General features: G+C 43.8%; 1 protein-coding gene across 1 annotated transcript; it reads left to right on the forward strand.

Annotated features, from left to right (window-relative positions):
* The first annotated feature begins 6,190 nt into the window (after positions 1 to 6,190).
* On the forward strand, positions 6,191 to 8,416 carry LOC113277440. The gene is made up of 2 exons (XM_026526538.1): positions 6,191 to 6,642; positions 6,732 to 8,416. The coding sequence occupies exons 1-2, from the start codon at positions 6,210 to 6,212 to the stop codon at positions 6,806 to 6,808; spliced, it is 510 nt and encodes a 169-aa protein (XP_026382323.1). The 5' UTR covers positions 6,191 to 6,209; the 3' UTR covers positions 6,809 to 8,416.
* The last annotated feature ends 7,376 nt before the right edge of the window (positions 8,417 to 15,792 follow it).

Genomic DNA, 15,792 nt, shown 5'->3' on the forward strand with positions numbered 1-15,792 from the left:
CGCGCGTTGGGGAATTGATCCGCACACGTTTCTATTTTCTTGGGGTGAGGCGACCCCTATCTTAGAAGATGTAGTAGCACTTACCGGTTTACCCGTTCATGGAGATACAGTTTTTGATAGTTGTTGCCTTCATAAGTCTCTGAACGAGAGTGACAGAGGACTTCGTGATCGTTTGCTCAAGGCCAAAGCGAATTCCATGACGTATCAGTTACTCGAAGAGCTTAAGGTTGAGGCTCCGAGTAAGATTGAGGGCCCGATGGATAAAGGGAAGAGTACGGCTACTGCATCTGCTTCTCGTGATTATCCCGCTAATGTTTCGTCTTCTTCAAAGTTCATGGCGTCCGTCATAAATGCTGCTCAACCAAAACCATCTACTTCTAAAGAGTCTGACAATGTGAGAGAGGTGAAGAGCGACCAGAAACCCAAGTACGGGAAACGCGAGCCTATTTTTCTTGTTGGATTAAGTATTGGGATCCTTTAGAATCGGGCCCTCGTGAGGGTGTTCCTCCTCGAGAAGGGGAAACGGAAAGAGCGGAGCTGGCGGCTTTCCTTCTTTTTTGGTTGTGTCATAACGTGTTCGAGTACCCGGGATACTATTAAGAATGAGGTTATCCCTATGGCCGTGTTGATGTCCCGCGGAGTGGCATTCTCGCTTGCTCCTATGTTCTTGGGTGGTTTGTATCGCCACTTGGACTTGCCGATGCGTGATATTCGTCGCGTGGACGGATCTCATGAGGTCGAGACTTTCCTCTCTGCCAATTTCATTCAAGCATGGGCTTGGGAGCGCTTTCCTAAGTACAGACCTCCTCAGTTGAATCCTCTCGCTCTTTCTCGTCAGGAGGAGGTCGTCCAAGAGGATAGTTCTAAGCGTCTTCTGAAGGTTCCTGAGTCTCATCCTCGGACGGCTCTTTATCATAAGAAGGGTTATCTACCCAAGGAAAAACTCAAAGACTACATGGATAAGGTTGGTGATTTCAATCCTGTTACTTATCAAGACGGTCGCACTGGTTCTCTTCGTTATAATTTTGTTATCCAATCTCAGAGGAAGATGTCTTCTGCGGACACTCCTTCCGCCGATGACTTCGACATCATTGTTTCTGCTTTACCCTGACGTCTTCCTGGTTTCTACGGCGGGAGATTCTCATCCAAAACGTACAATACCATTTGTGTGGCTTAGCAGCTAGGATTTCATCAGGGGGTTCCTTATGACCTTCCCCTTCCTTCGTCAGTGGAAGAAGACAGCGAAGTCCGGAAGAGTTTTGATCGCTTTATTTTCAAGAGTGGTCTTCGGATGAGCAACCGCCAATGCTATTTTGATTTCTACCAACCTTAGTCTCGTCGGCATGTTAGTGTCACCAAAGAGTGGCTTGGGTATCGCGACAGCATCAGCCGGAATGTGTCGAACCTTCTTATCAAAGAACCATATGATCCTTTGGCTTTAACCAGGGAGGATTTCAAAGATATGCATGCATCAGGTCGTGTGAAGTTGAATGCCGATACTTCCAAAAAGTATAGGCTATTCTCCAGTAACAAGGGTCGCCCTCTTCACCCACTTGTTACCAGCTGGGATCCTCTTCCGGGTGATGAGTCTTCTCAAGAGGATGGGAAGGGTAGTGCTTTACCTCCCTCTGGCGCCAAGAAAAGAAGGCGCACTCAACCAATGAAGGCCATAAATATTCCTCCGGTTGCATCTCATCCAATTGCATCTCCTCCTGCTAAGGTACGTTTCTTTTCTCTTATTCTGTTATCATCAATCAAATCCTGCATTTAGTTTCTTTATGTTGGTTTGCCATATTCTTCTAGAACTCCCCGCCTATCGGCTGCAAGCTAGAAGCCTCCTTTTTGAAGAGTACATCAACCTGCCTCTCAACGAGTGGAGGGCTGATCGACTGGCTAAGAAGATGAAACGAGATGCTGGTGTGCTACCTATTCCGCGATTACCTTCCATTCGTACTGCTAATGTTTCTCCTCCATTTTCCCCGCAGGCTCCAAAAATGGGGTCATCATCCACAAGTACCTTCACCGAGCGCGTGGAACGCCAACTTGGCCGATTAGTTAGTCAGAGTGGTCCTGAAATACTCTCTCCTCGTATGACTCTGAAATCTACTCATCCTCTAATTGTAATGACTATTAAGGATCCCTATTATCCTCTTTTTACTCCTTCGGATATGTTGGGTGCAGAGGACGAGTCCGGGTCAGATCATTATGTGCATGAGTACTCCCAAGAGGGTAGTGGTCTCAAAGATAGTGCCAAAAATCAGAGCTCTTCTCATTCTATATCCCGTGAGTGTACCATATTCTTATTTATTAAGTTTAAAGTACCGACACGTGCCGGTCAAAATGTTTATGTTATGATTATTAAATGTGTTTGGTAACCTATATATACGTCTTCACTTCCTATATCCTTTTGATAAGATTATTTTATTTTCTCATTTTCTTTGGATTTCATCTCTCATTAGATCACTCGGAGCCGACTGCGTCAAGCTCTTCTTCTTTTTCTCGCCAATCGGCTCATTCTCCTATCAATCCTCTCTTTCCTTCCAATCCGGTATATGTTATATAATTTGAGTTTTATTTTCTTGTTGTATTAGAGTATTTTACTTATGTCCATCTCTCTTTTTTTTTTAGATCATGGGAAAGCGAGATGATGCTCATGGTAAGGGTAGCGGCTCAAACCAGCAAGCCAAAGGCAGTGAGTCAGGGAGTGCCAATGATAAGCGGCAGAAACCTTCCAGACCGACCCATAAGGTTTCTCATAGCGTGGATGTTGATGCTGAGATGATGGCTATTCGGAGGATCCTCAGTTCCGCTATCCTCTTACTATTTCCGCGGCGGAGGATGGTGTGGATAACCGTTACGCATTGGTACATGGGTTTTGGGTCCCTTCGTCTAAAGCGGCTACCTATCGACGCATAGTGGAGAAGTTTGGCCATATGTGTGTTCATGAAGAAATGCTTGTCAACTCTCTGATCGTGGCGAACAAAGATTTGCTCATCATAGCGGAGGGCCTCTCCCTGGCGGAGGAAATCCCTGTTGATACAGCCACATTGAGGAAGTGGGATGCTGCCATTCAAACTTATCTAGTTCCTAGGTTCCCCATCCAATGGCTTAAGAATCTGTTGGACTCGGCAAAGGCGAGCCACAATGCGCAGACCACATTGCCTCGCGAGATTGAGGAGTTGGAGCGGGAACACCAACGTTTGTTCGATGTTGCCAATGCTAAGAAGGGAGCATATGATCAACTGATTGCGGACGTGGGCCGAGTTACCAAGGATTTGAAGATCGCCTGGGATGCTGCTGAGGAGGTCAATGGGCGCTTAACTAGGAAGAGGGCGGAACTGGTCGCTTTGGATATTTTCTGATAATGATTTCGAACAATAATTTCCTTTTTATTTTTTTATTTTTATTTTTTGGTTGAATTGAGGATTTTATGGTTTGCCTTTCTTTTGCAAGACATATTTCACTATTTGGGTTAACTGCATTTATTATTATGGTTGGATGGTAACTAATATGGTAGTATTATGTTTTTCTATAAGTAGGGGTAAGTGGAATTGCTTTAGTATATTTCAAGCTTCTTTCAGTATTTCATCTTCCTTCTAGTTGTTAGCTATATTTTGCAGCGGATGGCTCATCGTCTTCATGGTTATACTTTGGCTTTGGCTCTGGCTCCTGTGCCAATACTGGTTGTTTCTTATGAGAAGGATCATGAGCTAACTCGCTTGTTGTTGGTAAAATCTAAAGTGGAGATGCTTAGAGAGGTTAGAATGGCGAATAGAGTGGATACACGCGCGCAGTTTGATGAGCAATATGAGACATATTCAATGGCTCAGAGGTCAAAGACGTCCGGGCGCCTGACTCTGGCTGTACAACGTGCGCTGGATGATACTATAGCTGCCTGAAACAAAGCCGAGCGGCTGTTTCAAGAGGCGCTAATTATGACGACTGATATTGAACAAGCGATAGCTGATTGTCGTGCCTTTATTACTCAACAAGCGGGTATGAATCTCCGTGGGTGTGTTTTGACTTTGTGTGTTGTATCTGCTCTTATTCGTCCTGTCGATATGAAAGCGGAGCTAGCGCGTTTATTAATATTGAAGGATGAAGTCGGGATGCTACAGACTCATCGATTGATTGCTCTAGATAAGGCCCGCAAAGCCTATGAAGAACATAAGGAGACAATAGATATGGCTCAAGAGGCTTGTGCTGCTAGTGAGGTTATGCACAAGATTCATCAAGTATTAGAAGAGGTGCTCAGTGCTTACACCGACTCCACTACTCAGCATGGTGAGGCACAATTGATGATGCAAGACTTAGATGAAGACATTTCCTACTGTCGCTCGCTTATAGCTGAGCGTTCTTCGATAGATCACTACCAGTTTTTTTTTTTAGGGATTCGTAAAATAATTGTTGTCTTGGGTATTATGTTATTTTAATTATATATGAGAGTTTGTTTTGGTTAATCTCAGTAAATACTCCTTGAGTCTTTTTTTTTTTTTTTTTAGTTTATGGCTAATCGTGTGAGGTTAGTTCTGGAAGTGGAGTATCTAAATCGCCTTTTCTGGGTGATGTACCTTGCTCAAGATACTTTTGAGATCGAGAACTCGAGTTGGCATGAACAATTGTCTGCTACAGATCATCTAGTGAGGAAGATTCAAAGTGAGGGCGGTCTTCCTGACATAACCCTTCTAGAATATCGTGTATTGTCGTGAGCAACGTTTGACTACTCATTTTCGATGTGTTGAGGCGGACCATAGTATTAGGTCCATTGAGATGGCTCTTGTTGAAGTTCATATGGAACTTATTTTTATTTTTATTTTGACAACTAATGTCTCTCCAGTCCGGCGATTTTTTTTCTGGCGATTGAAAAACCAGAAAAACTCATCAGATTTGCTTGAGCTGATCTTCCTTTATGATTCGTTCTTGTTTTTTTACCTCTTATTTTTAGGATTTTCCTTTTTCGCGGCACGTTTTTGGATACCCTTTTCCTGTTTTAGGTTTCCCTTTTCCTTTTTTTTTTAGGATTTTTCACCATCCTTATGACGAGAAGTACCGGGTATTCTTCTTCCCGGCCTCTGCATAAGTCTGTTGTCGCGCCTCAGGATGATTCTGTCCCATTATCTTCTTCCTTTGAAGCTTCTGATGGTTTCTACCACTGTCCTTTGAAGAGTTTTCATAGATGTGGTGATGGTGTTAACGGGAGGGGATACGTTAAGGGATCGCTTATCTGGCATGTGCAGGATAAACATTTTTCTTCTGATGCTGACAGGATTTTTTGCAGAGACCTCATTACTTCTGATTCAAGGATTTACCAAGCCTGGGATTCTGTTCTTCGATAGTTTCGTATGTGGCTATGCTGTAAATGCTTACATTTGCATGCCCTGAAGTCATCCTGCAAAGAGAAAAGGGGTTCCATTCACAGTGATTCTTCATCTGCTATTCGTTGCCTGCCTGAGGTAAATGTTACTGTCACGCCTGCTAGTGGTTCTTCCACGACAGTTGTTATGCCCGATGTTGGGTTGTCATCGTCGGTTGTCCCTGCTGCTCCTAGGGCTGTTGAAGGTGAGTCTAACTTTACTTTGGAGCTGCTGCATTTGGTGTTTCAGAGACAAGTAACCACTGTCTCTTGCATTCCTCACCAATGCAAGCTTGCATTCTCGAGAACCCTTAAACTTTGTCTTGACATGGTTTTAGCTAGCCCACATAACACGTTTGCCTGGGTACGACTTCTCTTTCGTCCCACTATCACATTTCAGGTCTATAGACCCAAATGTTCTGCATAGGAGAAGTCCGGGGTGAGAAGGAGACTACAAGTCAAGGCTATCAACAAATATCTCTTTGATTGGAAGGAGGTTAGTAGTGGCTTAGCTTTAGTCTGCAAGGTGATTCAACAACCCGTTCATTTTCCACGAAAAAAACCACTGAAGACGAAACAAGATGTTTCCAATTTGAATGCGTGCAAGAAGAAGATAAGTTGTGGACATTTTTCAGCTGCAATTCGGGTTTTGACTTTCAGCGGTGTTGACCCTCGCAACGAATCCACCTTGGAAGAACTGAAAAAGAAGCATCCAGCAGCCCCACCACCCATTATTCCTCCGGAACCTATTTATGGTGACTCAATTTTTGTTGATTCTAAGGCGGTTCTCGGTGCGATTAAGAGTTTCCCTAGAGGGACCTCCTGTGGTCGAGACGGTTTGCGTGCGCCACATTTCATGAATTCTCTGTCTGGTGCGGCATCTGTAGTGGCTGATGATTTGGTTGCTTCAATTACAGGGGTTGTCAGTTTATTGTTGGCTGGGAAATTCCCTAGTGTTTTAGGCGAGTTCATTGCTAGTGCTCCCCTAAAACCATTATTGAAGCCGGGTGGTGGTCTCAGGCCCATAGCTGCTGGTACCATATGGCGTAGATTGGTCTCCAAGATAGCTGTTTTTTCCGTCGGAAAGGCCATGATTTCTTATTTGGGGGATCACCATTTCGGTGTTGGTGTGCCTGTTGGTGGGGAAAGTATTTTACATGCTGTAAATAACTTGCTGGAGTTTAAGGGTCAGTCTGCCGGTTTGTCAATGTTGCTTGTTGACTTCTCCAATGCTTTTAATTTGGTTAGACGGACTCATCTCATACAGGAAGTTCGACTTCATTGTCCAGGTATTTCTCGTTGGGTTGAGTTTTGTTATAGTATGCCTGCTAGACTTTATTATGACCAGTACATTCTGTCTTCGGCCCTTGGTGTTCAGCAAGGGGATCCTCTCGGTCCGCTGTTGTTTGCCTTGACCCTTCATCCGCTTGTGAAATCAATTGCTTCTCAATGTAAACTTGATTTGCACGCTTAATACCTTGATGATGGAACTATTATTGGGGACACTCTGGAGGCGTCCAAAGCTCTGAATATCATTGAGTCTGAGGGGTCTGGTAGGGGCTTACATCTCAATATAAAGAAAACAGAGGTCTTTTGGCCCACTGTTGATCCTAGAAGCTTTGATGATGATGTGTTTCCTCAAGATATTGGCAGGCCAACTGCAGGGGTTAAACTTTTGGGTGGGCCAGTTAGTCTTGATTTGAACTTTATCAGCGAGACGGCGGTTGCTAGAGTTCATAAGACTATCTATCTAATGTCTTCCATCAAAAAAATCAGGGACCCTCAGAGCGAGATGTTATTACTTCGCAATTGCACCGGTGTGTCCAGACTGTACTTTGCTATGCACACTACCAACCCTGCTGCTTTACAAGCAGCCACCGTATTATTCGATGATCACTTATTTCAGTACTTGAGACTCTTGGTCACGGGAGATGGTGCAGGGTTTGGTCCGCTTCAGCGGTGAATCGCTACTCTTCCTCTTAAGGAGGGTGGACTTGGCATTGACACTATGCCGGACACTCGTAATTACTGTTACCTTACTTCTCAGAGTCAAACGGTTTCGGTTCAAAAGGTGATTCTTGGATATTTATTCTCTTCAGACAAAGGCTCTGCTTATCAGTCGGCTCTTCAGAACTTTATCCAGGTTTGTGGTTTACCTTCTAATTATTGTGTTGATGATACTGCCCCCTCCCTTCTATGCACTCCCTGGCAGTTACTTATTTCGACGCAGTTAAGAAGCAAATCCCAAACCAATTTTCAATGTCTGCAAGAGATTCCATTTTGTGGCAGTACAACCGTGTTAATCACACTCAGGATTACCTGTTGGATGTACCTATTAGTGGCCTGAATCAATGCCTTTGTCCAAGACAGTTTCGTGCAGTTGTTTGTTAACGACTTGGTATCTCTTTGTTTGCCGAAGGTGGCCTGTGTTCCAGTTGTAACATACCCATGGATATTTTTTGGGACCATGCTCTTCATTGTGCCAAGGATGTTGGGATCAAATATCGTCATGACCAAGTACGTGATGTAGTCGTTGACATTTGTCACAAAGCTGATGTGCCTGTGCGTAAGGAAGCGGACCTTGGGCTTCAGTCTGATGACAATAAAGACTTACACCCTGCGGATATCCTTGTTCTTAATTGGGAGGATGGTCAAGATGTTTGTATGGATGTTACAGGTGTCTCTCCCTTTACTGGTGAAGGTGTTCGTAATTTTGTCCCGGGTCAGGCTATTTCTAATGTTGTTCTGCGCAAAAGGAAGAAGTACTTGGATCAATGCACTTCACATGGTTATGGTTTAGGTGTCTTAGCCTTTACCACTCTGGGTGAACTTGGTGATGATACCTTATGTTTTTTTAAGAGATTGAAGAATTGTATTGTCAGTAATGATGTTAGTAGAGATGTCGGGAAATTTCTTTTTTATAGGCTAGGTGTCGCTATTCAGAAGGGGGTTGGTGCTCAGCTTGTTGCTAGGCTTCCAACTAAAGTTCTATATGACTCTATATAAACTACTTTTTTCGTACGTAAAAAAAAAAAATTAATAATAATAACTTTTTTTTTTGCATATAGTCTAGGTATTCGCAGACGAAAAAAGATTAATAATAATGGAAGAATCAGTCAGTGCTTTATGTTTGTCTCTTAAGAATCAAAAAATTGAATTGTTGCAAGCTACTATTGCTGGACATGCCCGACTCACTCGTGAATGTGAAGAATTATTTGAGGTTAGCTGCAATACCTTCATGCAATGGATCTGTATGTGGATCGACTAAGTACTAGTCGGATCAACCCTTTAATAAAAAACTTTATGGCTTCGGATGAAGCTTCTGAGGCGTTTGCTAATGCTCGTGTCCGGATGGAGCATAGAGAAAGCGACCTGGTTGTTGCGCGCGGAAGATTGAGGGGCGCGAACTCAGTCCTATCTTCAGTTCTTTGACTTAATGGATTTTGCCACAGAGTGTATCGCTTTATCTGTTCTATGTATTATGTCGGATGTTTTATGAATATATAACTTATGTTACTTTCTATGTATTGTATGCACGCATGACTTCCTTTAGGAGTATTCCCTCTATAAAATGTATTTATTACTTGGGTTAGTCAGAACCGACACTTATATTGTGCTTATGATATCTTTCACGGTCTTAGTAAGATTTACGCGCAGAACTTAGTTGGCTTTGAAGTTTTAGTGTACTTCATTGGTCATACACAAAATCTAGCCATACTTAGAGATATTGATACACTTCATCAGTCATGTAAGGGTCTTATCCAGACTCGGGTCTATTGGTGCACTTCATTGGGTCATGCACATAACCTAGCTTTTTCCGGAGTTATTGGTACACTTCATTGAGTCGTACACGAGACTTAGTCCTTTCTGAGACTATTGGTGCACTTCATAAAGCCGTGCACAGAACCTAGTCCTTTCTGGGACTATTGGTGTACTTCATTGAGTCGTATACAGGACTTAGTCCTTTCTGAGACTATTGATGCACTTCATTAAGCCATGCACGAAACCTAGTCCTTTATGAGACTATTGGTGCACTTCATTAAGCCATGCACGGATCCTAGTCCTTTATGGGACTATTGGTGCACTTCATTAAGCCATGCATGGAACCTACCCCTTCCATGGACTATTGGTGCACTTCATTAATCCATGAACAGAGCCTAGTCCTTTCTGGGACTATTGGCGTACTTGATTGGGTCGTACGCGAGACTTAGCCCTTTCTGGGACTATTGGTGCATTTCATTAAGACATGCACGGAACCTAGTCCTTTCTGGGACTATTGGTGCACTTCATTAAGCCATACATGGAGCCTAGTCCTTTCTGGGACTATTGGCGCACTTTATTGGGTCGTACGCGAGGCTTTAATTAATTTATTTTCAGGCGATTAAAGCGACTCAAAGTGTAAGATAAGATAGTTGTTTTATTATTCCTCAGCCATCCGGCGTACATTTATTTACTTAAGAATAATAAGTTTTAAGCCATTTACCATTGATAGGAGTGTTGATGCGTGAGCCATTCATCCGCTTGAGATAGTAATATCCGCTTTCTGCAGCTTCGCTAATCAAGTAGGGACCTTGCCAATTTGCAGCAAATTTTCCTGCCTTTTCATTGCGCTTGACATGTGGTGTGATCTTCATAACTACATCATTTATGCTAAAAGTCCGTTCCTTTACTTTCTGGTTTTAATATCTTGTCGTCTTTTGCCTATAATTGTCCGCGAAACGTTCAGCTTTGGCTCGTCGTTCTTCTAAGGTATCAAGGTGAGCAAATCGACTGCCCTCATCCGGGGTAGTGAGGCTGTCCATGGCTACTCGTGCGGAAGGAATTGCAATCTCTGCTGGAAATATTGCGTCTTCTCCATACACCAAGGAGTAAGGAGAGGCGCCAGTTGAACTTCTCTTGGAAATGCGATATGCCCAAAGTGCGAGGGGTAGTTGTTCATGCCAACTATTATGGTGATCATGTACAGTGCGGCTTAATATCCTTAGCAATGTTTTATTAGTCGCTTCTGCCTCTCCATTTCCCTGAGGATAGTAGACAGTCGAAGTATGAAACTTGATTCCATATCGATCCAACAATTCTTTCACTGTTTGATTAACAAAAGAGGTACCATTATCCGAGCGGATAATCATAGGTGCACCGAATCGACATATGATATGTTCTTTGATGAATGCAGCAATCGTGGCACCTGAATAATCCCGGAGCGGAATGGTTTCAACCCATTTGGAAGAATATTTAGTCGCAGTGATGATATACTTATGTCTTCGGATGAAGTCGGGCTTATTTGCCCAATAATATCAAGCCCCCAACTATGGAAAGGCCAAGGGGTGACGACACTATGCAGCAGGGTATGCGGGGCACGGATTAGTGATCCGTGGCTTTGACATTGCTGGCACTTCTTTACATGTTCGGTTGTATCAAATTCCATCGTAGGCCAGTAAAACCCCATTCATACAATTGTAGGAAAAGATTTATCATACCTTGGTGTTCAACATTGTGAGTCGTAGCCATAACTATCTCCACTTCTTCTTGTGATAAACAGTGCAATATCTTGTCCCCAAAACTCTTTCTATAGAGGATGCCTTCACTCAAAAAGAATCGCCAGGATTTCCTTTGAATTTTTAACGCATCTTGTCTGTTCAGCGACAAGCGTTTATGCTGGAGGAAATCTACGTAAGGTTTCCTCCAGTCCTCTACTTCCACACTACATACTTCTGTTTGTTGCGGGGGCGCCTGACAATCTTCACATTTATCCTGGACTACTGCCGCTTGGACTGCCATGCTCGGCCAGTATACGCCCATCCTCTGCAATCGGCGGTATGACGGGATTCCTCCTGTCTGTCTGCATGACTCTTCATGAACGCGATTTAGTATTTCAGGATGTTTGAAAGTATAACGTTCCTCGGACTACAACAAATTGTTTTAGCACTTTAATGGGCAATAACTGATCATCCGTTTCTCTAGTTAAGTCTTCGATATATGATGTTCTCTAATCATCTTTCAATTCGAACGCTGCATCTTCTTTCCACGTGTTGGGTAATGCCCTTCTTTTCACCACTACGGTTCCTTCGTCGGCTTCGTTCAATTGTAGCTTTGCAGCTAAGGTAGCTAACGCGTCCGCGTGTTTGTTAGTGGATCGTCCAATATGCTCAATAACGGTGCTTCCTCTCCTCGCTATCAGTTCTTGGGCTTCCGCTCGGTATGGTACCAAGTGCGCCTCTTTTACCTGGAAGTCACCCGATACTTGGTTTGTGACTAGCTTCGAGTCTCCCTTGATGTCAATTGCCCCTAAATTGAGATCTTCAGCCATTCGTAATACGAGAATCAATGCTTCATACTTTGCCACATTATTTCTACATTCAAAGTCTAGCTTGAAAGCGAATGATAACAATTCTCTTTTGGGTGTCTCAAATACTATCCCCGCTCCTCTATAAGAGCCATATGATGAACCGTCAAAGAACATTGTCCAGCGTTCTTCTTCCTCGACTTCTGCAACTTCTCCAGGTATTTCATCACTTATTTCCGTCATATCCATACCTGGGAATGCGGACAATAAATCTGCAAATGCTTTCCCGCGTACTCCTTTATACCGTTGATACTTTAGCTCAAATTCAGATAGTTGTAGTAGCCAGCAGGTTTTCCTGCCGGATAACACTGGTTTTGTTGCCAGATAAGCGATCGGGTTAGCAGTTGCTACCACTATGGTTTCATGAGTGAGCAGATAAGATCGTAATTTTTGCGTGGCATATATAAGCGCTAAGCAAGCTTGCTCTGCTTTCGAATATCTGAACTCCGCGTCTCTAAACCCTCTACTGATATAGTGAATCAGGCATAGTTGATCGTTGCCGAGGTCTTGAGCCAACAGTGCTCCAATCGCCATATTGGTGAATGTTGTGTATAGGTAGAGGGGTTCGCCTTTGACAGGAGGTCGTGCGACCCGCGCGCTGATTAGACATTCATTGAGCTTCTGAAAGGCTCGCTCTTGATCATCTCCCCATTCGAATTGCCTATTTTTCTTCAATAGCGGTGTGAATGCAGACAGTAGTTGTGCCATCCCAAGGATAAATATTCGGACGTAAGACACTCTGCCTATAAAAGTTTGTAACTCTTTTACATTTGCGGGTGACCCCATAGTAGTTATCGTTTCAATCTTATCCAGATCAATTTGTATCCCCTTGTCTGTAACAACAAACCCTAAGAATTTTCCAGAAGTGACTCCAAAGGCGCATTTGAGAGGATTCATCTTTAAGTGATACTTTCTACATCTGTTGAAAACACGCCTTAAGTGGTCGAGATGATCTTCTCGTGCTCGGGATTTTAGCACCACATCATCTATGTAAACTTTCATAATTTGATGCATCATGTCATGGAAGATATCCACCATTTCCCGTTGGTAGGTTACGCCCACGTTCTTTAACCCGAACGACATCACAGCATAATAAAAATTACCGTACGGGGTTTGGAAGGCTGTCTTATGCGCATCTTCTGCAGACATCTTGACTTGGTTGAATCCGCTAAACCCATCCATGAAAGAAAACATATCATATCCGCACGTGTTATTCACCATTATATATGTTTGGCACTGGGAAGTCGTCTTTAGGGCATGCTCGATTCAGATCTCGATATTCGACACAACATCGTACCTTTCCGTTCTTCTTTGCTACTGGTACGATATTAGCAGCCACACGGGGTGTTGGATCGGTTTAATGAATTTGGATTTCAGCAACTTCTCCACCTCTTCCTTGATCGCCAATTCTATTTTCTCCAGGAAGTTACGGCTTCGTTGCTTGACTGGCTTGTACTCGGGTGAGACGTTGAGGTTGTGCGCGATCAAACTGCTATCGATACCTGGCATTTCGTCATACGTAAATGCGAACACATATCGGTATTCACGAAGTAGCTTAATCATCTGCGACTTCTCTTCCCCTTCCAGATGTTTATTGATGCGTACACAACGGGGTTCGCCTTCTGAGTCAAGGTTCACTTCTTCTGACCCGTCGAGGGTGGATCGATTTTTTCCTTTTCCTCAGGCAATTTTTCTATTATTTCCTCTTCTGAAATAAGAGGTTCTACTTCTTCCTGTAAATCCTCAATTACTGGGGTCGCCTCCATCATCTTTTCATCCGCTGATGACATAGCGCAGTCATGCTGACAGTTGGAGGCTTCCCCGTATTGCTATAAGCGATAGACATGTCCGCCCTATGGCCACGAGAAACGCTTGAACTGAATATTCTTTGTCTCGGCTACAACTCTCTTATTTCCTGCGTCAGGTCCCAGTCGTGATGGACTAAAAACTGACTTAGCCTTCCCTTTTGTTTGCTCTTCAGGTTGGAATTCTTCCCATTTTGGGAGGGTGTTAGATGCTCCGTATATTCTTCCTGATACGTAACTGGCTGTGTATAGAAGACCGCATCTGCCATGTAAGCCTCCTCTGGTCCGAACAGGTTGCCTGTGGCTGGGATCCAGAATTGCTTTCCTCCGATGTTGGTTTTGACACATTGGTGATACGTCGACGCTACTACCTTGTGATTCAAAAGCCATTCTTGCCCTAGTAGCACATGGAAAGTAGTGTCGTCCTCAAGTACATAAAGGGAGTGAGTGCTCTAATGGGCCCGATTTTCATCATCAAATGCACTATCCCAATCGTCGTTTGAGTCTGTCCTCCAAATCCTCTTACAGTCGTCGAGCGCATCTTATTGTTGTCTTTGACACTCCTAAGGACTCCAATGTGTGTAGTGAAATTAAGTTGAGGGAAGCTCCGCCATCTATGAAAGCTCGCTTGAGAGGTTGTTTGTTAATAAAAGCTGTCAGATATAGAGGATGAAGGTGCTCTCCCGGGTAGCATATATCTTCATTGTAAAGGTGATGCTTCTCTGGGTATTGGGTTATACGCTTTTCCGGATGCGATTTCGTGATAGCCTTGGATGCTTCGCGGATCTGGTTCTCGCTGAAACCGAGGGAATCAAATAACTGTTGAGCTAAAACAGTTTGAGCAAATTTGCTAGCAATTCCATTAGTATCGTGAAGACGACCGTCTCAAACTTGGCATGCTTCTTCTTCTTCACCTCCTCCCAAGGTCTCCAAGATTCTCCCTGTAGGCTGTGTGAAATCATCATAACTTGTGTTGAGGAAGCGGGTCGCTCTTGATGCTTTGCTCTCTATCTCCAACTCGCCTCTAGCTCTTCCTCTGCACAATGTAACATAAGGAGAAACACTCCACGGTCGGATGATGAACTCTCTTGTGATAATGGAAATATCGCTCGTGCATCTTATCTGCCGTGGTAGGCTCTGTGGGTATGGTTTCTCCTTTATTTGCCACCATTGCTCCAGAATCCCTATTATTTGTTCTCTGCTGCATGGTAGTGGTGGTGGCGGATTGGATCCTCCATCCGTTCTTCCTCCTCTTCTACCAGACGTCCTCCGCGATAAGAGCCAAAAGCAGCCCCTCCTTTTCCTCTATCGCTTCCTTGATCGTTAAAAGCTGGTGCGATGCAGTATTAACAGAGTGTGATTGCCAAGTATGACCGCTTGCCCCATAATTCATAACGTCCGCACAATCTGAGATCCGGGCCGCAGCTTCCTCAACCTCTACAAAGGTTTGGAATTTGAAGTTCGTTAAGTTTAACGGAAAAAATCATCCATTCTCCACTAATCGATCTTCTGGGATGTCTTCATGACATTCTAGTGAAATCATGGAAGCGAGTGATATACTTTCCGATTTCTTCCCCTACCCGCTGGGTACATCTTCCTAAATCTATTGTTGTGACTCTTCTTTGCGCGGAATAGAACTTCTTCAAAAAGAGTTGCACCATAGAGGACACGAACTAATGCTACCGGGTTTCAAGTTATCGTACCAGGTAAAAGCGTTATCCGTGAGTGATTTTGGGAATTCTCATACAAAGGCTTTCATCCTGAGCGCATGCATTCATTGCTGATATGAAGCGACTGACATGCTCTCGCGCATTTCCTTTTTCCATATGTTTTAAACTTTGGTGATGTGTAATCCTCAGGTATAGGTAATCAGCAACTTCTACCGAGTATGGGGGTTCCAGCGAGTCATAAGCATCGTTTGTCACTCGGTAGTTAGTTTTCAAGTATTTTGCAATCGCGTCTCCCGTCATACCCGGAACGGTACCTCTCATATTGAATGCTTTAGTGGTTGTCGCGTTCTGTTCTCTTGCTCGCTTAAGACGTCCGCGTAGCTCCTGATGCTTCTTAATGGATGCGTCTAGCTCCTCTTGTATTTCAGACATCTCCTGCTCGCTCGTCTCAGCCGCAACTTTTCCTTTAAGCATTTCTTCTTTCTTTTGAGACGCTCCTGCACCTTGTACAATAGGCGTAGTGACTACCGCTTAGAAACGTATCTCCTCATCACTTTCTCCTTGCACGTCTTCCACAGAAACATGGTCCGGGTTAGGAAGTGCTCCGCCCACTGGTACCTC

Source organism: Papaver somniferum, chromosome 5, assembly GCF_003573695.1.
Source record: "Papaver somniferum cultivar HN1 chromosome 5, ASM357369v1, whole genome shotgun sequence".
Lineage (NCBI taxonomy): Eukaryota > Viridiplantae > Streptophyta > Magnoliopsida > Ranunculales > Papaveraceae > Papaver > Papaver somniferum.